Source organism: Ochotona princeps, chromosome 2 (genome assembly GCF_030435755.1).
Source record: "Ochotona princeps isolate mOchPri1 chromosome 2, mOchPri1.hap1, whole genome shotgun sequence".
Lineage (NCBI taxonomy): Eukaryota > Metazoa > Chordata > Mammalia > Lagomorpha > Ochotonidae > Ochotona > Ochotona princeps.
Window position 1 is genome coordinate 9,456,601 of NC_080833.1, and position 21,472 is coordinate 9,478,072.

The 21,472-nt window shown below is 54.9% G+C and overlaps 1 protein-coding gene across 4 annotated transcripts in view; it reads left to right on the forward strand.

The window, feature by feature from the left end:
- FHAD1 (forkhead associated phosphopeptide binding domain 1) overlaps window positions 1–21,472 on the forward strand; it is a 111,161-nt gene that overhangs the window by 74,324 nt on the left and 15,365 nt on the right. For 3 of the 4 annotated variants that reach the window (XM_058675528.1, XM_058675506.1, XM_058675512.1), the window contains 12 exons: window positions 593–700; window positions 896–1,003; window positions 1,232–1,339; window positions 3,364–3,471; window positions 6,770–6,877; window positions 8,043–8,216; window positions 8,913–9,138; window positions 10,453–10,537; window positions 11,971–12,077; window positions 13,542–13,701; window positions 14,610–14,742; window positions 21,063–21,192. In XM_058675528.1, the coding sequence (XP_058531511.1) occupies window positions 593–700; window positions 896–1,003; window positions 1,232–1,339; window positions 3,364–3,471; window positions 6,770–6,877; window positions 8,043–8,216; window positions 8,913–9,138; window positions 10,453–10,537; window positions 11,971–12,077; window positions 13,542–13,701; window positions 14,610–14,742; window positions 21,063–21,192 (1,555 nt within the window). The remainder of the gene's footprint in view (window positions 1–592; window positions 701–895; window positions 1,004–1,231; window positions 1,340–3,363; window positions 3,472–6,769; window positions 6,878–8,042; window positions 8,217–8,912; window positions 9,139–10,452; window positions 10,538–11,970; window positions 12,078–13,541; window positions 13,702–14,609; window positions 14,743–21,062; window positions 21,193–21,472) is intronic. The other variant, XM_058675520.1, reaches the window with a different exon arrangement.

Genomic DNA, 21,472 nt, shown 5'->3' on the forward strand with positions numbered 1-21,472 from the left:
TGCCCAGCTCCAGCCATCATGGCAATTTGAAAAGTGAACTAACAAATAGATATTTATTTTATTTATTTATTTATTTATTTAAAAGAAATACAGATCAAATTCCATCTGTTGATCATAGACCTTTGCTAACCCCTGGTTTAGAATGCAGGCTTCAGGATCAAATGGGTCAGAACTTGAACCTGCTCATGTAATGATTTCATACTATGTTAGGCAACTTCCTGGATCTATCCAAGCCTGTCTTCCTCCTCTGTAACATGGTGACCAATGGTTATCAGTGTGTCAAGAATTCCATGTTTGCTGTTCCTCATCAACCCATCACAGGAAGCATAATTTCCTTCCCCATTGTACAGCCCAGGAAACTGGGGCATCTGTGGCTTCTCACTTACCTGGAACCCTACAGAGAAGAAGAAGGGCTCTGGCACCCCAACACATACCTGCTGACTCTACCGCTCCTCCCTCTGAGTTCCTAGCTCTGCCACCCATGGCCTCTGCATGGGACCGTGGCAAGGACAGTCCAAACCACACAGGCCTGGCAGGATCCAACACTTGCCGGATTATCCAGGTCTGTTCACCTGCAGCCCTTGACTTTCAGAGTCTGGAGGAGAGCATTGGCCAGGAGAAAAACAGAGCAAAGGATGCCCTAGAGGCAGAACGCAAGCGAGCCCGGGAGCTGGAGGCCCGCTTGGCCTGCCAGAAGGAGGTAGGTGGCACAGGGAGGCACAGAAGCAGAGCCAGGGAGAGCTGGGACTCCAGCCTGGGCATGCTGACTCCGAAGCCTGAGCTTGGGCCTCCTGGGCTTTCTGCCCTATAAGGGGCCACTGTGAAGGCTGCTTGAGCCCCGGGAGTGCAGCCTCCTGCCACAATCTGTCTGTCCACCTGCGGCCTTGGCTTTCAGGCTCTGGAGGAGAGCATGGCTCAGGAGAAGAGCAGAGCAAAGGAGGTCCTGGAAGAGGAGCAGATGCGAGTGCGGGAGCTGGAGACGCGCTTGGCCCGCCAGAAGGAGGTAGGCAGCTCAAGAAGGCACAGACACAGAGCTGGGGAGAGTCTGCCTCTAGACCCACAAGCAGGAAGGAGCAGCTGGGGCTCCAGCCTGGGCATGCTGACTCCGAAGCCTGAGCTTGGGCCTCCTGGGCTCTCTGCCCTAGAAGGGGCCACTGTGAAGGCTGCTTGAGCCCTGGGAGTGCAGCCTCCTGCCACAATCTGTCTGTCCACCTGCGGCCTTGGCTTTCAGGCTCTGGAGGAGAGCATGGCTCAGGAGAAGAGCAGAGCAAAGGAGGTCCTGGAAGAGGAGCAGATGCGAGTGCGGGAGCTGGAGACCCGCTTGGCCCACCAGAAGGAGGTAGGTGGCACGGGGAGGCAGAGCTGGCGAGAACCCCTTCCAGCTTGCTGGCCATGTGGGGAAGTGAGTTCAGGAGCACAGCGGAGGGGGCAAAGCTGACCTTGGCCATGAGATAAGCTCAGCTCCTCTGGGAAGCACCAGAGTTTTAGGAGCTAACCCTGGCGTGGCAGCCATGACAACCAGGTAAAGAAAGCTCTGTAATGGGCAGTTCCAAGGGAGAGAAGCTGGGGCCAGCGATGCGGGTGCCTCCCACATGGAGCATGGGAAAGAGGCGTGGCAAGATGAGGACCCCAGCGCTGGAGGCATCCACTACCAGCCCTTCCCCTTGCTGACCCCATCCCCTGGCAGCACCAATGGCCTCTGTCCCGGACAGCCAACCCCATGCTGAGGCCCAGGTGGCCCAAGTCTTTCTTCCACTGGGAGGCTATCATTCCCACACCCTGCCCACCCAGGGGCTCCTGCAAGTCCCACCTGCTCAGAATCACTTAGGGGCCTGCCTTGGCCCCTGGCCAATCTGTGCTGAAGTCACAAACAGCTCACTGCCCGAAAAGGAGTGAGCCGAGATGATATGTTCAACCCCAGGAGGTTTTATTTTTAATTCATAAAGCGTGTTTAAAACTCCAGATTTCCTTCTTCTCTGAAAAGTCTGAAAATCTGGCCTCCATTTCCACTTGAAAAAAAAATTAGCCGAGAGCTGAACCAAGCAGTAGCTGTGGGCCACGAGCCTCACTAAGCCCTCTCGCCTGACATGCAGAAACCTCATTTTTGGTACCTGTCTGGCCTCTGCATTTGCAGCTCATCCCACATTGCCATTTTTTGTGATGGACATAGCCAAACACTCAGGCAGCACAGAGGCCCAGCACAGGACTGAAAATGCATCCAAAAGAGCGCTTGAGTGTCTTGGGGTCACAGATAACCCTGGGTGTTTTCACAGCAACTTTTGCTAATTCTGCAGGTTGCATCCTGGGTGCAGGAGATGAGTCCGTACCTGCCAGTTCCCAGAGAGGGTAGCTGGGGGGTTCACTACCACGGAGTAGGCCCCGTGTGCACCAGAGTTCCGGTGGAATGAGTGGTAGCTGTCGCCACAAGCCGAGCTAATCACTGCTGTCCTGGATTGACTTCAGGCGCGGGAGACACTGGGCAAAGCCCCTGCAGGCTGCCAAGTTCCTGGACCATCCCTCCCCTGGAGTGTTCTGTAGCCCTCAGCTAGCGGCGGCCCAGAGGGAAGCCCCTGACTCCCTTCCCCAGGGAGAATGCTGGGGAGGACTCACTCCAGCATCCCTTGAGTCAAAGACCACCAAGAGGTCCAGGGGGTGGCACTGAGTGTCAGCAATGCCAAGATCAGGGGCACTCAGGAGAGACAACGGTGTCACTGGTGGGGCCAGTGCATTGCAGTGTGTTCTTTTTTGTTGTTATTTTAAAAATTCTTTCTCTCCTTCCTTCCTTCCTTCCTTTCTGTTCTCATTTATTTGTGGGACCCTAGTGTGTGGAAGCCTCCCTAGGGGTCTCCCAGCAGCTCCAGCCTCAGCCCATCCACACTCAGGCAGGAAAGTGACTCTTTTCTCACCATGAGGCAGATCTTGCCGACAGCAGTATCCTCACACACCGATGGGATGGAGTTGGCATCGGCAGTGGCTTGCTGTGAACCTGGGGACCCCACAGAAAAGGCAGACAGAGTCCCAGAGCAGCCAAATGAGGGGTCTCTGTCGTCTGGTCACACCGGGCTGCCTCGTATGTCCTGAACCCCTCAGCACAGGATTCACACCTCGGCCTCCCCGCTGACAAACTGATGTCCTGTTCCTCAGCCTGGAAGTGGGGGCACCAACAATACATCCCACTTAGGGTTGGTGTGGGGGTGAGGGTTCCCCTGAGAGGGAAGGGCTGGCAGGGGAGGGAGGGATGGCATACAGGAACCCCACCAGCGTTTAGCTGTTACTACTGTCACCACCGTCACCACAGCACCGTCGCTAGCTATTGCCTCCCTAGGGGTGCGGGCAGCTTAAAGGGCTGGCATTGGCTTTCAGGTCTCCGAGAGCAGCATGGCCCACGAGAAGAGGAAAGCAAAGGAAGCCTTAGAGACCGAGAAGAGGAAAGTTCAAGACCTGGAGAATCAATTGACCCAGCAGAAGGAGGTATGCCCAGCTGAGGGAGGGGCAGGTCAGCAGCCAGAACCTTCTAGAAGGAGCTCAAGTGCCAGACAGGGCCCATAAAGGTAGATTGGGCAGACATCAGGACTGCAGCTCCATTGGAAGTAACCTCTGTCTGCCACTCACTCACAATGTGACTGAGGCAGGTCACCTGATCTCCTGCCCCTCCAACTACCCCCCCTGTAAAGAGGGACTTGATGTTACTCTGCAGAAAACGCTCAGAGCTGCTCCCTGCACATGGAAAGGACTTCCTGCTCTTTGCCTCAGGTGCCCAAGGAAGGCCCCCCACATACACACACTCCCAAGAGAAACACGTCCTCCTGCCTTCACAGGGTCTGCAGCCACTCCTCCCTGGGCTGGCCCAGCAGCTCCAAGGGAACCAGCCGGCAGGTGCACCCAGGAGCAAGGCTACTGGGACAGGCAAAAAGCAGTACACCTTCCAGGTGGGACACGCCATGAAGACAGGCACGGAGGGGTCTGGGAGCACCAGGCCCAAGCTCCACCCACCCGCCAGGGCCTGGGACCCATCCCGCAGTCCCAGACCAAGCCAGAGAAATGTCATGTCCAGGCCACACCCTGGAATTCAGAGCCTGGGCCAGGTGACTTTTGATGACTGCTTCCTGTAACACAGGCTGTTTGATGAAGTTTGCTTCCTGCTCCCACAGGTTCACTGAGTGCTCACACAGTGGGCCAGGCCCTGTCCTGAGCCTTGCTCCCCCACCTCCCTGACCTCCCCCAGAGCTTCCAGCCCAGAGCAGAGGGGATGGGCACCATGAGTGCAGATGCACAGGAGACTTCAGGGGCAAGCAGGGAGGGCTTCTCTGAGGAGGTGACATTTCCGTGAGAGCTGCAGGGGGAAGAGGGTTTCACACGGTAAAGTGGCCCAAACAGGAAGCGTGGGATCTGAGCTGGCCAGAGGCACACAGCACAGGGAGGTGGATGACGGTAAAGCAGGACTGCAGGGGGTGGGGTGGGGCAGGAAGCAGGAGAGACATGGTAGGAGCAGGTGAGTGTGGTGGGCTGGCAGAGTCAGCGCTGCACAGATAGGCTGTGTGACCCGGGGCAGGGCCCTGGCCATCTCTGTGCTCTCTTCATTGATGCCCACACAGGGGCAGAACCATAACGGTGTGGCCTAAGGAGCCCCGGGAGGTCAGAGTTCAGCGAGCACAGTGGGGGTGGAGCAGTGCAGGTTGGACAGCCTCCAACCAAGACCTTGAACAAAGGCAAGTGAGGGCAGAGTCCAGGCAGAAAGAGGGAGCACAGACAAGGGGCATCAGTGAGACCCAAACGGTGGACACAGGTGCCCAAGGCATCGCCCAGGCATTTGGGACAGGCTCTGCCGAGCAGGTGACTGATCCTGTGCCAGTCAGTAAATAAACACAGACACCCATCTTTCACCTGCATGTCGGAGGGGACTGAACCGGAAGACAGATCAGGAAGTGGCCAGAGACAATGTGGTGCAGTGGGGAGGAGAACAGATACGTGATGTTGGGGTCCACGCTGGATTCACTGATGCCTTCCGCCCACAGGGCCCATTGCTCACGTCACAGGCATGGGAAGAGGGGGACGAGGGTGAGTGGCATCCTTGCTGCTTTTTTTTTTTTAAGATCTATTTTTATTGGAAAGGCAGATTTATAGAGAGGAGAGACAAAGTTCTTTCATCTGCTGGTTCACTCTCCAAATGACTACACTGGCCAGAGCTGAGCTGATCCAAACCCAGGAGCCAGGAGCTGTTTCTGGGTCTCCCACATGGATGCAGGGTGCCGAGGTCTTGGGATTGCTTTTCCAGGCCACAAGCAGGGAGCTGGATGGGAAGTGAAGCAGCCGGAACACGAACCAGTGCCCCTGTGGGATGTCGCAATTGGAGGTGGAGGATCAGCCAGTTGAGCCAAAGCACTGCTTTCCTAGTTACCTACCAAATAGGACAGGAGTAAGAGAACAGGAAGAGCCCTCCAGAGGCGGGGGTGGGGCAGCCCTAAGCAAGGCTTAGATGAGATCAGAGTCCAGCAGGGTGGGGCAGGGCAGCTGGGGGCCCTTTGTGGTAGGAAAGGCTAGAAAGTGTCCTCCCCCAGGGCCTCACTTGCCCTCAGCCCCAACCCCAACTCCAACAGCCCCCCAACTCCAACAGCCCCCTTCTACCCTCCACAGCCTTCCTCAGCACAAGTTTCATTTTTCTTTTTTCTAAATTTGTATTTATTTTACTTACTCTTCCATCTGCTGCTTCACTCCCCCAAAAAAGCTGCTATGGCCAGAGGTGGGCCAGTCTGAAGCTGGGAGCCTGGAGCTTTTTCCAGGTCTCCCATGTGGATTTGGGAATCCAAACACTCGCGCCACCTTCTGCTGCTTTCCCAAGCTGTTTGCAGAGAGCTAGAAGGGAAGTGAAGCAGCCAGAACATGAACCAGTACCTATATGGGATGCTGGCACTGCAGGCGGTAGGCTGGCTTGCTACCCCACTGTGCTGGCCCCTCATTTTTCTTTTTATCGAAATTCTCTGTGGCCACTTGGTAGAGAGAAGAAAATATGTATTGTGGCCATTCCAAGTCCCCCCAAGCCACTCCACATGTTCTGGTACATCCTGGACAGCTTTTGGTCATACGTGCACATGTAAGAGGGAAGCATGCTTCTCATGGGGTTTGTAGGGAGGCATCATTGCCAGAGTCTCAGCAGCTACAGCTAACTTTCCACCCACCTCCACCTCTCACATGCCGGGGCCTGTACAGGTGAATGTGGCGGCCCATTCCCTCCCATCCCCAGGTCTGTATCCCCCCCCACCCCCCGGGATTAGCATTCTCAGCTCCAAGTGGTGGCAGGCATGATTTTGAGGCCCACCCCTTGTAGCCTGGAAGACACTCCTGTCCATGGCCTTGCTGTCAGCCATGAACACAGGGCCTGCAGGGGCGGGTGAAGAGAGCACTGCCTTCCCCTACTCACCTCCCCAAGGGCAGGAGCTTCCCCACAAAAGCCAGCATTGGTGCCAGCACCTACCAGTGTAGTTGATGGCTTGGTGCCCAACGACATCACCTGGGCACTCACCTGCCTGTCACTTCCTGAACACCAGCCCTGAAATCCTGATGGAGAAATCACAGTTTCCATTCATGTGACTAATCAAGATGGGCCTCCCAGGTTCCCACCGTGCTAGGCACCCGTGCCCTGAACTCTGCCTCAAGGCCCTGACTCACTGGTTTCAACACTGACTCATCACAGTTTCCCTGGGCATCTGCTGTCCCCTCCCTTCCTCCCTGGCTTGTGGACCTGCCCTCAACCCCCGGTTTTGGCTTGCAGATCTCGGAGAACAGTGTGGCCCACGAGAGACAGAAAGCGAAGGAGACCCTGGAGAAGGAGAAGAGGAAGGTGCAGGATTTGGAGAATCACTTAACCAAGCAGAAAGAGGTGTGCATCTCTCGGCCAGGACGGCAAGGGGTGCTGGGGGTTCAGATACCACCTCTGCCCTGCTCCAAGTTACTCACCGTCTCCAGGCCTTGATTTCCCCAGTTAGGAAATGCAGATGGTGCCAACAGCTCCGTCTCTGAACTTGTGTGTGAGGCGTGAGTTCTGATACGCACATGGAGAGCAGGCAAGAACCCTGGATGTAGGCAGGCCATGCGTGTCAACGGCTCATGTTGGTAGAATATCATGAGAACTGTAAGGACAGGATCTGCACCCAGGACCTCCAGACCCCAAGGTCCTCACTTTTAACTCCTTTTCCATCATCTGTGAGCTTTGTGTGGGTTTAGCTGCCCGGAGTAGAAACGAACACAGGCACCCCAATTTCTGGTCATTTTAGTGTCTGAGTTCCCACTTGAACTTGTCCGTCATAATCATCATAATCTTTATAACCAAATGCACTTACTATCACTACTGGGAGCAAGGGAAGTACAGGTGGTTACGGCATCCCTCCTTGTCTCAGGTACCAAGGATAGAAGGGCATGCCTGGACCCTTCCTGGGCCCCAGCAGTGCAGGGGACACCCATGTACACACACCAGGACCGGTAGCTCAGAGTCAGGGCAGGGACAAGCACACCACCTGGAAGTGGGCGAATGTTATAGGCAGATAAACATGACCTAGAAGGACCCGGGGGATCAGATGGGACCAAAAATTTCTCTCAAGACTATTCACATCCTTTGTGGGTCAATCAGAAGAAACACCTTAAATATCAGCCTGGGTTGGAATGTCGGGGGGGATTTCCTATAAATGTCAGCTTCCTGGACTTCCCCAATTCATCCAACTCACCGTTCCCTAGGAGTTTCGGGTTTGCTCAGACTCAGGATTCCGAGGGATGCTGGGACAATTGGATAATACTGCCCTGGAAGGATGATGTCAGCAAACCACAGGTGGTTGCAGACCAGCCAAGGATGCGGCTTTTCATCCATTTATTTGAAGTAGATAGAGCTCCCACCTGCTGGCTCCATCTCTAAAGGCCCACAACAGGCAGGCTGGAGAGGCCAAAGCTGGATCAAGAACTTAATCTGGTTCCCCCACGCAGGTGGCAGGGACCAAGAGGGAGGCCCTGGTGGACGCGCATCCCAGCTCATTGGTTGTTTGTGCTTTGTCCAGGAACTACAGTTGAAAGGGCAGAAAGAGGAAATTCTCAACAACAAGCTGAAGGACGCGCTGGCCATGGTGGAGGAGACTCAGAGGGCCAAGCTGGCTGAGAGGCTCAAAGCCGAGAGCCTCAGCACGAAGCTGAGCGAGACATTAGCTGATCTGGAGGCCACCAAGACCAAAATGGTGCGTGGGTACCACCTGCCAGGGCTAGGAGCGGGAGGAGATACTTCCTGCTCAGGTTGATGACGGGACATGAGGGGTGAGCACAGAGGAGGGTGGAGGCTGGGTAGTCAGAGCCTGGGAAGGTGCGGGTGGAGAAGCAGCAATGGGCCTGGGGTAGGGCAGGGAGGGGCGTGTTGGGGGCGATGAAGGAGGGCCTCTTGGAGGCGAGGGAGGGGGCATCACGGGAAAGGTTCTGATTCGCCACGTGGGGGCCACTGGCTGTTTTGGTTTCTGGGAGTTGCCAAGTCCTTTACCTTTTGCTTGGAATATTTTTTCAGTCCAATGTATTGCACGAAAGACTGGGTGTTGTAGACATAACCAGGAATAAACAAAACCAACTTTCTGCTGTGATGAGATCTGTGTCTAGTGGCAGTAAGAAATTCCAGAAAAGCAGATGGTCTCAGGAAAAAATAATCAGTGGAACAGTGTATCTCTGGCTACTGCTGTGGCTAAGTGGGGAGGAAGGAGATGCCTAATGGAGACCTAACAGACAAGAATGAATCATCCTTGCCAGGAGGCTCCAGGCAAGGGGGTGGCAAAGGCCCTGTGCAAAGGCCCTGTGACAGAAGTCAAGTTGGCACCTGCTGTGCGCAGGAGCCATGTGCTCACTGCGCTGGTCCCACCCCGGGGCTGACCGAGGCCCTACCGCCCTCCCAGGTTATGATGGAGGAGCGGACACTGATGCTGCAGCAGGCAGTGAAGACCCTCCAGGACGAGCGGGAGGCCCAGAAGCATGGATTCGAAGAGGAGATCATGGAATACAAGGAACAGATCAAGCAGCACTCGCAGACGATCGTGAGTCTGGAGGAGAGACTCCAGAAGGTGACCCAACAGCACAAAGAGATAGAGGAGGAGATTGGCTCGCTGAAGGAGAGGGGCGCAGGTAGGCCCATGGGATCCCAGGAGAACGAGGGCATCCACAGGCCCCCTGCAGGGAGGAGCAGGGAGGAGGGAGCAAGCGCTCACACCGCCCTGCTTCGTGCTACACCCCTGCGGGAGAAGCCCTCCGCATCCCAGATCTGTGCGGGGAACGGTGATGGACAGAGACACGCTTTATGCCCACGCAGTGAGCCGGCGAGCACCTCGGGCTGCCGGGACGATTAGGGGCGGTAAGAGTGGCGTGGAGTGGAATCGTGTTTTCCGCATGAAGGCCTCCCAGGGAGGAGCCTCGCAGGGGTTGCCCTGCGCTGCCAGCCGTTTGCAGCTGAAGTGATACACCCTCAGGCACCACAGGCCTTGCCTCTCAAAAGATAAACCCAAATGAGGCTGAAACAACGGGCTCAGGGAGGCAGCACTGACTCATCCTCAACAGCCAAGGTGACCTGTAGGAGGGCAGAAGCAACAGGCCCAGCTTTCTCAGACAGCACTGGCGACACTGGGCGCCACAATTACCCACCACCCACCTCCTCCCTGCCAGCCCACCCCATTGTTAGGTGTTTTAGTAACTTCCAGGGCCTCCACCTGCAAGATGCCAACCTAAACCACAAATGCCCTGGAGACAGTCACCCCTGGCTGAGACTCGTAGTTCTCACCTCCTGCTGGCCAGTGCCAGGATTTGCCTCATGCATTCATGCAATACTCTCAGTTGAACCTCTGTTATGTCTTAGCACTGGAGATCCGGTGACTGTCCGTGCAGTGTACCAACTGTTGACCCCATAGCTGAGCCAAGATGAGTAAGGCTCAGTCAACTGGAATCTGTCCATGCTGAGCCCGGAAGGTGTCTACAACATTGTCATCTCCCCTCCCCTGTAAAACAGGCACTCCTTCAGTGTTTGCTGAATGAAAACACGAGTGGACCAATGGGGATGGGGTATTGAGATGAGGAGCCACCAGGAGGAAGGGGAGGTGAGCAGAGGCCCGCCCTGAGCACAGGTGACCCCCTCCAAGGCTCGCATCTGGATGGGAAGAGGAAGAAGAGCAGGCAGCACTCCAGAGCTCAGCAGACCCACCTGGTCCCCCCAAGTCCATGTGTGTGGGAGAAGTGACCTGTTCCTACATTATAAGGGAACCAGGAAGACTGTAGCCTCAAGAGTGAAGAGAGTACTGGCCTGTGACAGGCACAGAGCCTCCGAGGGTTCCTGGGGTGCTTTTTGGAGGAGGAGGGACAATGCCATGAAAGACACGGACATCTTTATAAAAGGAAAAGATGGCGCCCATCGCTTGAGGATTAACACACGCATGTGTTTCTCTGCTGCAGCTCAAAAAGAAACCGTGGCGCAAGGGCCTTCGGTGGTCCCTTCCCCGGACATGGGCACCAAAGAGACGGCGTGCGATCACCTGATGTGAGTACCCAGGCACGTACGTGCCCTCCTCATCAAGCACTCAAAGCTGCTGGCTCAGGCCGAGTCAGACGATGCCCACAACAGGGGCTGAGCGTGGGGGCTTCTGGGTGCCGACTCACTTCCTTGGGATGGCATCATGGGAAGCCCCAGGCAGAGCCTGGTCCTCAGGGTGTGGCCAAGAACCAGCAGCTCACTCTAGGAGCCTGTGTGTCAAGTGGAGGGCCCAGGACACGCACACAGAGAACACATACACTCACATAGAATACACACACTTACAATCACTCACACAGTCATATGCGAGGGGGCTTCCATAGTTTCGTGAAAGTGGCATTAGAAGATCAAGTGGACGAGTGTTAGCTGCAGGGGTGAAGTAGTCCCTTGGAATGCCTGTCCGTATGGGATTCCAGCGCATGCAAGGGGAGGATTCAGCCACTAGGCTATCGCACCAGGCCCCAATCAACATTTTTTTTAAAGATATAGTTGTTTGATAGGCAGATATGAAAGAAAGGGATACTTACATACAGATCTTCCATCTGCTGGTTCATTCTCCCAAATGGCCGCAATAGTTGGACTGGGCCAGCATGAAGCCCGAGTCCAGAAGAACTCCATGCTGGTCTCCTATATGGATGGCAGAGGCCTAGGTACTTGGGCCACTGCTTTCCCAGGAGCATTAACAGGAAGCTGGACTGGAAGTGGCGCAGCCAGGACTCAAGCCATGCTCCAAGACAGGATGCTGAGCCCCAACACAGGCCCCAACAATATCTTGCTTTTTGGTTTTTTGACATGAACCTGCCAGGCCTTTGTGTGACTTCTTAGTAAACACACGCTCCACCAATCTGTCCCAGTCTATTCTAGAACAGTCCAGGTTTCAAGAGTGTGTGGGCTCAAGTGAAGGCACTTAGTGACCTGTCAGGGCCTGTGGCGCTGAGCCCCCTGCTGCACCCACCAGGCCACAGTGTGTCTTCCTCCGCCAACACAAGCACATGCGCAGACCGTCCCCCCAGCTGCTGCCCAAGTTAGCACCTCCTCTCTCCAGTACCGCTTGGCAGAGCCATCCTCCCTGCCTCCCCACTGCCCTGAGCCCTGCAGTGTGGAAGGTGTCCTGCTCACTTGAGGTACCCAGGGGAGGGGGAGTTGTCTGGGCCTGGAGAAATGATGATGAAGTCCACAAGCCCAGCCCAAGGCCAACCCCTCCTGCAAGGTGCGTTTCTGCCCCAGACCCTGCCCAGCCGGATCCTTCCTGTCCTAACGTATTCCCTAAGGAAGGGCCCTGAGTGAATGTGTTTTGGAGAATGGCTAACGGCAGTGCAGTCCCTATGCCCCAGTTGGGGCCAGTGTCCCACTCGGCACCTGCTCAGCCCCTTCCTTTCAGGCACCCAGCAGATGCCCCTGAGACTGAGCTGATCTGACTGGGCCCTTCCTGTGGGTTTCAGAGAGGAGTTGCTGACTGCCCAGAAGGAAATCCTGTCCCAGCAGGAGGTCATCATGAAGCTGAGAAAAGACCTGAACGGCGCCCACAGCCGGATGTCAGACCTGAGAGGTACGTGCCGGTCTCCACGACCCTCGGGCCCTGGGACTCTGTGGACAAAGGAAAGGAGATGAGGCTGAAGAGCTGGGAACCTGGGCACAAAGGCCCCAGTATGACCTGCCTCCCTGTCCACCTGCAGCAGCCACTGCGTCCCGGACGTGGCCTTGTCCCCACGCACCTGTGCCATGGCCAAGTACTCCCCAGGCCCTTGGACCTCAGCATGGAGTGCAGCTTCCTCTCCCCAGGAGAATTTCTGTACTACAGAGGAGGAGTCCACCTTGGAGGGCAATTCCAGAACCCCTGATCAGGGGTTTGCACAGCCCCCATACCCACCTTGTTCCAGGGCGGCCATGGACAGCGGCACACCGGCTGGGGAGAAGCAGCGTCCCTCCTCTTCCGGGCAGAAGCAGCAACTCTGGCTTCCTGTTCCTACTTTGCTCCTCTTTTCTCTCTCCCTCAGCCTCGGCCTTTTCTTGTTTCTCTGTCCCATCTCTCCTTCCCAGCCTTCCTTCCCATCAAGCCAAGGAACGCAGGCAGGCGGGAGTTGGATGGGGTCGCCGTGTTAGGGGGAGAGGAGGGAGGGAGAAGAACAGTCTGCTTGTCCCTGCCCCGAGTTCTGTGCCTCCCCAGGCCGTCACTCACGTTTGCTGCCTGTGGCTGTTCCAATAAAGACCCCTGTGGCATTCCAAGCTGAATTTTTCAAAACAGGATTTTTCTGTAGTGAGACGTGAGATGACACAGTGCTCAGCTCTGGCCTCCGCAGTGTTGGATCCAGCTCTGGGTCTGCACATCCCTTGCCCTGTCTCAGCCTCAGTCTCTCCATCTGTAGAATGGGAGTGCTCATGGTGGGATGGCCACAGAGGTTCCAGGTCGTGCAGAGCTCTTAGTTGGGGGTCCTGAGACAGATCTCTACCACAGACAGTCTATTCGCGAGGTAATCCCCAGGGAATGAGACCTGCCTGGGAGGAAGCAGGTAAAGGTGTCCTGGTGAACCAATGGGCACAGTGGGCAAAGAAGCTTAATTCTGCCAGAGCATTCCAGGCAGAGGTGGGGAACACCCACCACCAGGCAGCCCCATGAAGAGGTGAGGGAACTGGGCATGTGCGTCCAAGCCTGCCCCAGTCAATGTTGGGAGCTGTTTGCACCTGCCAGCCATGTGGGCAGAGGGTTCAGAGGCCCAAAAACACCTTCAGGCAAAAAGATACAGAAACAGGCAACTGAGCTTGGAGCAGAGGGCTTGGAAATACCACAGGACGCTTGTGGGACCCCAGCAGCACCTGCTGGAGTGGCGCTAGGGACCACTGAGCTGAGCGGGCTGCGCAGGGCAGCACCCATGCGGGGCAGCACCCACGCGGGGCCATGGTGTGTGCAGTTCCTGGGACTTTGCTAACACCCAAGCAGACCTCCTGGTCATGACTAATGCCCAATGCCAGTGCCCCCCAACATCCCTACCTTGACCATCCATGCTACTCCTAGGGGAGCTCAGCGAGAAGCAAAAGGCAGAGCTGGAGCGGCACCTGGAGCTGGTGCAGCAACAGAGCGATGAACTGAGCATGCTCAAGAACAAAGTGGCACAGCTGAACAGCCTGCTGGAGAAGAAGGACCGGGAACTGAAGGCCCTCAAGGAGGCGTTCCGGTGTGTGGCGTGGTGTGTGAGGGGCATGCAGGACCAGGGAGCCTCGAGCAGCCTTGCACTGGTGGGGCCCTGTCTGTGCTCTACAACCTCCTTCAAACAGGCGTTCATTCAGACAGGTCTCCGCGTAAATGCCACCTCTTCCAGGAAGCCCTCCATTACTCACTCTTGCCAAACAGCCAAAGGGCTCCTTACTCTGCTTCAGGTCCTCTGCCTCCCCTTACCCTGGCCACACAGCAAGCCTATGATTGGTTTTCTGCTGCCTGCTTCCCCAACAAGGATGGAGTCTGCAAAGACTATACCCATGGTTGATTTCCCAGCATTCATACCGTGGCTGGTACATAGGGAAATTTCATGTTTATTGGACCTATTAATGAACTGATGTGTTAGCTCAATATAGGAACAAATAGCATCTTGTCCCATGGGTTCATCTAGAAATACAAGGCAGATCTGTGTTTTCGTCCCAAGTTTGTCCATATTTTAGCATGAGTGACCTTTGATCCCCCATTGTGTGTCACCCATGCCTCACGGCTCATGACTGACCCCTGGCTCAGAGTACAAGCACGGATCAGGACTGCCTGGACACAGTGCAAGCACCCTAACTTGCAAGCTGGGACCTTGGGCAAACATCTGTGTGTGCCTTGTCTGTAAAATGAGAATAAGGAAATCCCCTGATTCCTGGGTCAACACCTACAGCATGTGGCATCTGTGATGGCACAGCAGGTGCTCACAGACCCAATGCAGGGAGCAAGGGCAGGTGCCCACTGCCCCACCACTCACCACCTTGGAAGGCCTTCCGAGCCAAGCATCCGTCCAAACAGCTCTCTCCTTTCTGGATGGGTGCTGAGGAACCCTGTGCTGCCTGGAGCCTCAGCCGTCCCACCACTTGTGACTCCTCTTCCCCATCCTAGGACTTCCCAAGAGAAGCACAAACTCCAGCTGAGCCTGGAGAAAGAACAGAAGCTCAGGAACCCGACCAGGAAGCGGGACATCTCCGTGCAGATCGAGCCACTCCAACCCGACACGCTGTCCAGCAGCCAGGAGGTGAGAGCCGCCTGGGCACTGGGCTCCTGGGCCAACCTTGAAGAGCTGGAGGTGGCTTCCTCTCCCCCTTTTTCTTTTTACATTTTAAAGATTTCTTTATTATTTTTGGAAAGTCAGATATACAGAGAGGAAGAGAGACAGAGAGGAAGATCTTCCATCCACTGATTCACTCCCCAAGTGGCCACAACAACCAGAACTGAGTCAATCTGAAGCCAGGAGCCAAGAGCTTCTTCCGGGTCTCCCATGCAGGTGCAGGGTCCCAAAGTCTTGGGCTGTGCTCAGCTGCCCTCCCAGGCCACAAGCAGGGAGCTGGATGGGAAGCAGGGCTGCCAGGACATGAACCAGCGCCCATATGGGATTCTGGGCATGCAAGGCGAGGACTTTAGCCACTAGGCTATTGCGCTGGGCCCATTGCAGATTATTTTTTGAGATTGTATCTATTTTTATTGGAAAGGCAGAATTACAGAGAGAAGAGACAAAGAGTAAGATCTTTCATCTGCTGGTTCACTCCCCAAATGACGACAATGGCTGGAGCTGGCCCAGGCTGATAAAGCCAGGAGCCTGGACTCCACTGAGTCTCCCATGTGGGTGCAGGGACCCAAGCACTTGGACCATTTTCCATTGCCTTTCCAAGTCATTAGCAGGAAGCTGGATCAGAAGCGGAACAGGCTGCAGCTTACTTAACCCACTGCTCCACACCAGTTCCTTCTTTCCTCTCGGAAATATTTTTATTTCAGTTCCCAGAGTATGACTCACCTACCACCTACCTGGTATGTGTACAGTACAGCACCACGCAGAGTGGTGAGCGGAGCAGCAGTCAGGGGCTGTGGGTTAGGGTTAGGGTTAGGGTTAGGGCTAGTGTTACAGTCAGCACAGCACAGCTCATGGAGGCCACCACATGTGCTGTGAATGGAAATGAGCCATGGAGCCACTCTGCCTGCATTTAGATCCCAGCCTCTCTACTTACATTAGCTTGGAGCCTCTCCTAGGGCCCAGCTCCACCCATCCCCCTTGCCCTGTTTTAAATTGGAAAGGCAAATTTACAGAAAAAAGGAGACACAAACAGAAAGATGTTCAATCCATTGGTTTACTGCCCAAGTGGCTGCAGCAGCCAGAGCTGAGCCGATCCAAAGCCAGGAGCCAGGAGCCAGGAGCTTCTTCCAGGTCTCCCCTATGGGTGAAGAGTGCCAAGGCTTTGGGCCGTCCTCTACTGCTTTCCCAGGCCACAAGCAGGGAGGTGGATGGGAAGTGCAGCAGCCAGTACATGAACCAGCACCGACTGGGATGCTGGCGCTTGAGCCATCGTGCCAGCCTCAGCCCCAGTTCCCTTGTCTGAGAGTGATGACAGTCTTCCGCTTATAGAAATGGTTGAGAAATAAGTCATATTTATCCTCACCACACAAACCTCTTCATACATCCATTGAACAGGTCATTTTTTAAAAATTAACTGTGTCAAACCATACACATCCTGCGGCTTAGTTCTTTTCATGTGACCCAATTCCATGGGCATCTTTGTAAGTTTATGAAGATGCTGTGCCTTCTCCGTTGCATTGCCTTGCTCCAGCCAGTCCTCTGCTGATGGACACTTGGCTTGTGTCTCCACCCGCACCATGCTGTGGTGGACACACGTGTCCACACACAGGACAGATGCCTATGCACAAAGTGCTAGGTAAGGCCCAATTGCCTTTCCATAGAGCCCTGTGACCGCTGTCCCTTGATAGCGTGCAGCAGTAGGCCTCAGATGTCCCAGCTGTGCTTCCAACAACGTGTGTTCCCTCAAGTAAGCACAGCCGTTCAAGGAGCTGGCGCTCACACTCACTCCTGGGCTTGGGGTTGTGGCACGCCTCATCCCCTGGGCATCGTTTCTGGCCGGGAAGTTGCTTTGTCTTTGGCTTGGGGAACCTGGACAGCAAGGCGTTCCAGTGATCGGCTTTGAACTTTCACCTGGAAACCAAGCCAAGTGTGGTGACTCGTCTCCAGCCATCTGTCCTTGGGTCTGAGTGCCGCCCCGAGCTGCGGGACAATGCAGTAGGCCACTCCGTGGAGAGGGAGCACGGGTCACTCCTGCTGATCTCCAAGTTCTTAGGGCAGGACCTGATGCACGTTCATTCCCTCATTCAACAATCATTGAGCGTCTTCTGCGGGCCAAGTCCTGGGGCAGGGACAGCGGACGAGGCACCATGTCCCTGCCCACACCAAGGCTCCCGGGAGTCAGGATGAGACTGTTGGCCCGAACTGCTGAGAGGGCTCAGCTGACATGTTTGGTTGCTAAGGCTTGGCTGGAGATGATGGGGGAGGGCTGCAAGATTAAAGGGAAGAAGTATTTTCTGCCTCTTGGAAGGGTTCCTGACACTCCAGCTACTTCCTGCTTTTTGAGCCAGTCAGGGTCAGAGGGCTCAAGGGTTGTATGAGAAAGAATCTCCATCTTCTAAATCAGTACGTTCCCAGGAGAGCTGCGAGGATCGGTCACGTGGGGCTCTGCGTGCTCTTGCAGCCAAACCTCACTGGGCAGACACCCCGTGGCCTTGCAACCTCACCATCGCCTCCTCTCTTCCCACCCTGAGAGAGGAGAAGGAGAGGCGTTGCAGGTAGTTTGCACCTGAGGACAGCACACACCCTGCAAGAGATGCGCGAGGCCAGTGCAGAGCCAGCTGGGAGTGGACTCACTTCCCAGCCCAGCCCAAGGACAAGTACAAGAACAAGTGAGGTCCTACTAGGTGCAGGCAGGGGTGGACTGGCCCCTGCTCTCAGCTGCTGAGCCCTAGTCCGGTCGGAAAACTGGAGCAGCTCCTGCTTGTGACCGTAGTTGTGGGCAGCAGCTGTGGCTGCAGCGTACAGCACACGGAAGCAGGCCCCGTAATGCCAGTCTGAGGGGGCACGGGGCCTTGTCCCCAGGGGCAGAGAGGAACCAGTGGGGGTGGTGGTTGGGAGGCCTCCACAGGAGCAAACTTGGAGCAGAGCTGGAGGAAGTGAAGGAGCAAGCGGGTGGGGACATGGGGAGGTGGCAGAGTCCCAGGAAGTCCTTAGATGACACCGCTGCTGAGCTCCTGGGAGGGGTCTTGGCCTGGAACCCTCCCACTGTGCGTGGCTCCCAGGGGATCTGAGATGTGTCACATGTGCCCTGCATAAGCACCCGAGGAGGCCAAAAGTGTCTCCTCTGCCCTGTGTTCAGCTCCCGGAGCATTCGTCATTCGGAGGACATGTATGCCCGTCCCCATGTTTGTCGCTGTGTCCCCGGGAGAGATGCGCCCCAGAGCATCACGGGTTTGTCAGTTTGTACCCCAGTCTCTCCTCCATGCCCAGAACAGAGCTGGCAGGTGCTCAGTGCCGTAGGCAGGAAGGCAGGTGAGCAGGTATGAATGGATAGGGGCAGCACTGTGGTGTGGCAGGCTAAGCCTCCGTCTATGGCTCTGATATCCTATTTGAGCACTGGTTCAAGTCCTGGCTGCTCCACTTTCCATCCAGCTCCCTGCCTATGGCCTGAGAAAGCAGTTGAAAATGGCCCAGGCGCTTGGACCCCTGCCTGCAGATGGGATTCCCTGAAAAAGCTCTTGGCCTCAGACTGGCCCAGCTCCAGCCATTGCAGCCATCTGGGAAATGAACCAGTGGATGGGAGATCTCTCTGTGTGTCCTCTCGGTAGCTCTGCCTTTCTTTCTTTTCTTTTTTTTTTTAAGAATTATTTATTTTTATTGGAAAGGCGGATATACAGAGAGGAGGAGAGACAGAGAGGAAGATCCTCCGTCTGATGGTTCACTCCCCAAGTGAGCGCAATGGTCGGTACTGCGCCAATCTGAAGCCAGGAGCAAGGAGCTCTTCCAAGTCTCCCACGTGGGTGCAGGGTCCCAAGGATTTGGACAATCCTCAACTGCTGTCCCAGGCCACAAGCAGGGAGCTGGATGGGAAGCAGGGCCACTGGGATTAGAACCGGCAACCATATGGGATCCCGGCGTGTGCAAGGCGAGGACCTTAACCATTGCGCTATCACACCAGGCCCAACTCTGCCTTTCAAATAAAACTAAAATAAATATGGGCCCAGCGTGATAGCCTAGTGGCTAAAGTCCTCCCCATTCAGCTCCCTGATTGTGGTCTGGGAAAGCAGTCAAGGATGGCCAAAAGCCTTGGGACCCTGCACCTGGAAGAGGGTCTGGGCTCCTGGCTTCAAATTGGTTCAGCTCCAGCCATTGTTGTCACTTGGGGAGTGAATCATCGGATGGAAGATCTTCCTCTCTGTCTCTCCTCCTCTCTGTATATCTGACTTTGTAATAAAAATAAAATAAATCTTTAAAAATAAATAAATAAAAAAGATTTATTTATTTTTATTGGAAAGTCAGATATATATAGAGGAGGAGAGACAGAAAGAAAGATCTTCTGTTTGTTGATTCACTCTCCAAGTGGCTGCAATGGCTGGAGCTGTGCCAATCCGAAGCCAGGAGCCAGGAGCTTCTTCTAGGTCTCCCACGTGGGTGCAGGGTCCCAAGGCTTTGGGCCGTCCTTGACTGCTTTCCCAGGCCACAAGCAGGGAGCTGGATGGGAAGCAGGGCTGCTGGGATTAGAACTGGCACCCATATGGGATTCTGGGCATGCAAGGTAAGGACTTTAACCACTATGCTATCACGCTGGGCCCTAAAATAAATAAATCTTTTAAAAAATAATAGTAAAGGGCCCGGCGGCGTGGCCTAGCGGCTAAAGTCCTCGCCTTGAAAGCCCCGGGATCCCATATGGGCGCCGGTTCTAATCCCGGCAGCTCCACTTCCCATCCAGCTCCCTGCTTGTGGCCTGGGAAAGCAGTTGAGGACGGCCCAATGCATTGGGACACTGCACCCGTGTGGGAGACCCGGAAGAGGTTCCTGGTTCCCGGCTTCGGATCGGCGCGCATCGGCCCGTTGCGGCTCACTTGGGGAGTGAATCATCGGATGGAAGATCTTCCTCTCTGTCTCTCCTCTGTATATATCTGGCTGTAATAAAATGAATAAATCTTAAAAAAAAAAAAAAGAAAAAAAAAATAATAGTAAAATAAATCTTTTTTTTTTAAAGACAAATGGATGGGTAGGCAGATATATAGATATTTCTATTTAATGTTAAGATCATTTTGGTTCACTCTATAGATCTATATGTATATATGGAATATGTAATATATGTATATAGATTAATCTTTATAAATAGCCTTGAGGGAAACAAAACTCATTCTAAGAAAGAACTGGGCTGCCAGCTTCTTCGCTTTCTTGACAATCTGGCGAGGACTTGGCCAGCAGTGGCTTCTGCAATGACATGTTTTCCTGACGGTCCCCCTTGCGGTCTGTCTCCCCACATGCGGAGGTGGGCTGCATGTGGCTGGGACATCGCCTGTTTTAACCACCACTAAACCCCCGGAGCCCAGGGCAGGGAGCGGCCCTCACTGGACAAGCTGAGCACATCCACACAGAATGGATGAGGCAGTGAATGCACGCATGTGCCATGTACCCTGGAGAGGTGATATTTAACCATGGTGGGGGTGGTCCATGACAGAACTTCAGGGTTCCCTGTATGCCAGCGTTTGTGGGTGTGGCAAGCATGCTGCCAGTTAAAAGGGGGCATGAACCTTGAAAGATGAAGAAGAGGGGGAAGCTTGGCCTCACGTTTAACATGCCAACATCCCCCACCCAGCTTCCTGCCGATACTGACCCTGGGAGCAACAGTGGTGGCTGAGGGTCCTGTCCCTACGTGGACACTCACACTGGGCTCCTGGCCTCAGCCCCGATGACTGCAGATATTTGAGGGTGTGAACAGGTGGACAGAGTGTGTTTGCTCTCTGTCTCCTCCTCCCACTGTCATACAAAATGTATAATAAATAAATGTTGTGGGCTAAGAAGTTGATAATAAAGGGAGGCTTCAGTGAGACTTCCACCATCACTAGTCTCCTGTCGGTGCTTCATCCCAGACCCTCTCTGTGTCCACATTACTGGCTCTGGTGGCCGGAGCAAATAGATATATTAAAAAAAATCATGTGCTCCAGGAGTGGGTAGGCTTGTTCAGGACCAGGACCACAACAACAGCAGAAGGGAAAGGCAGACGTCAAAGACTGTTGGGAGAGAAAAGAATAAAACAGGAAGCGGGGACGGGAGAACGGGGGCCTCCTGTTTACAATGATGTGCAGGGAGGTGGTGCTCTTTCTAATGGGACTGGGTAGCTGAAATGAGGCTTAAGTTCCGGTTCTGCCGCAGTCATGGGGGGCTGAGTAATTTCAGCTCCCCGTGAGATGGTCACATTTCTGCGGCTCAAAGGGATTGTTTCAATCCACCCCCACCTCCCTAACCTGCAGGCTGCACCAATCTACCCACAGGAGCAGTCCTTCAGCGATCTGGGGGTCAAGTGCAAGGGGTCCCGCCACGAGGAGATCATCCAGCGTCAGAGAAAGGCCTTATCTGAACTGCGTACTCGCATCAAGGAACTCGAGAAAGCCCGCTCGACCAGTAAGCTCCCCCATCCCAGGGAGACACGGGGGGCTGGCCTTGGGGGCTGTGCAATCTGCCAGCCCTTGAGTCATTAATCCCCACCATGCCACAGCTGGAAGAGCCCTGTGACACTGAAGCCCACGGGCACACACACCGTGAGCTCAGAGTCACGCACAGGTCTTGGGAGCAAACAAATAGGTTTTTCTGAAAGCCCACTGTCATTCTGCCTTTTCCTGTTTCACTGTGGCCCAGCGGGGACTCCGCCTTGGACTGACTCTGAGGATGAGCACCGGGGAGC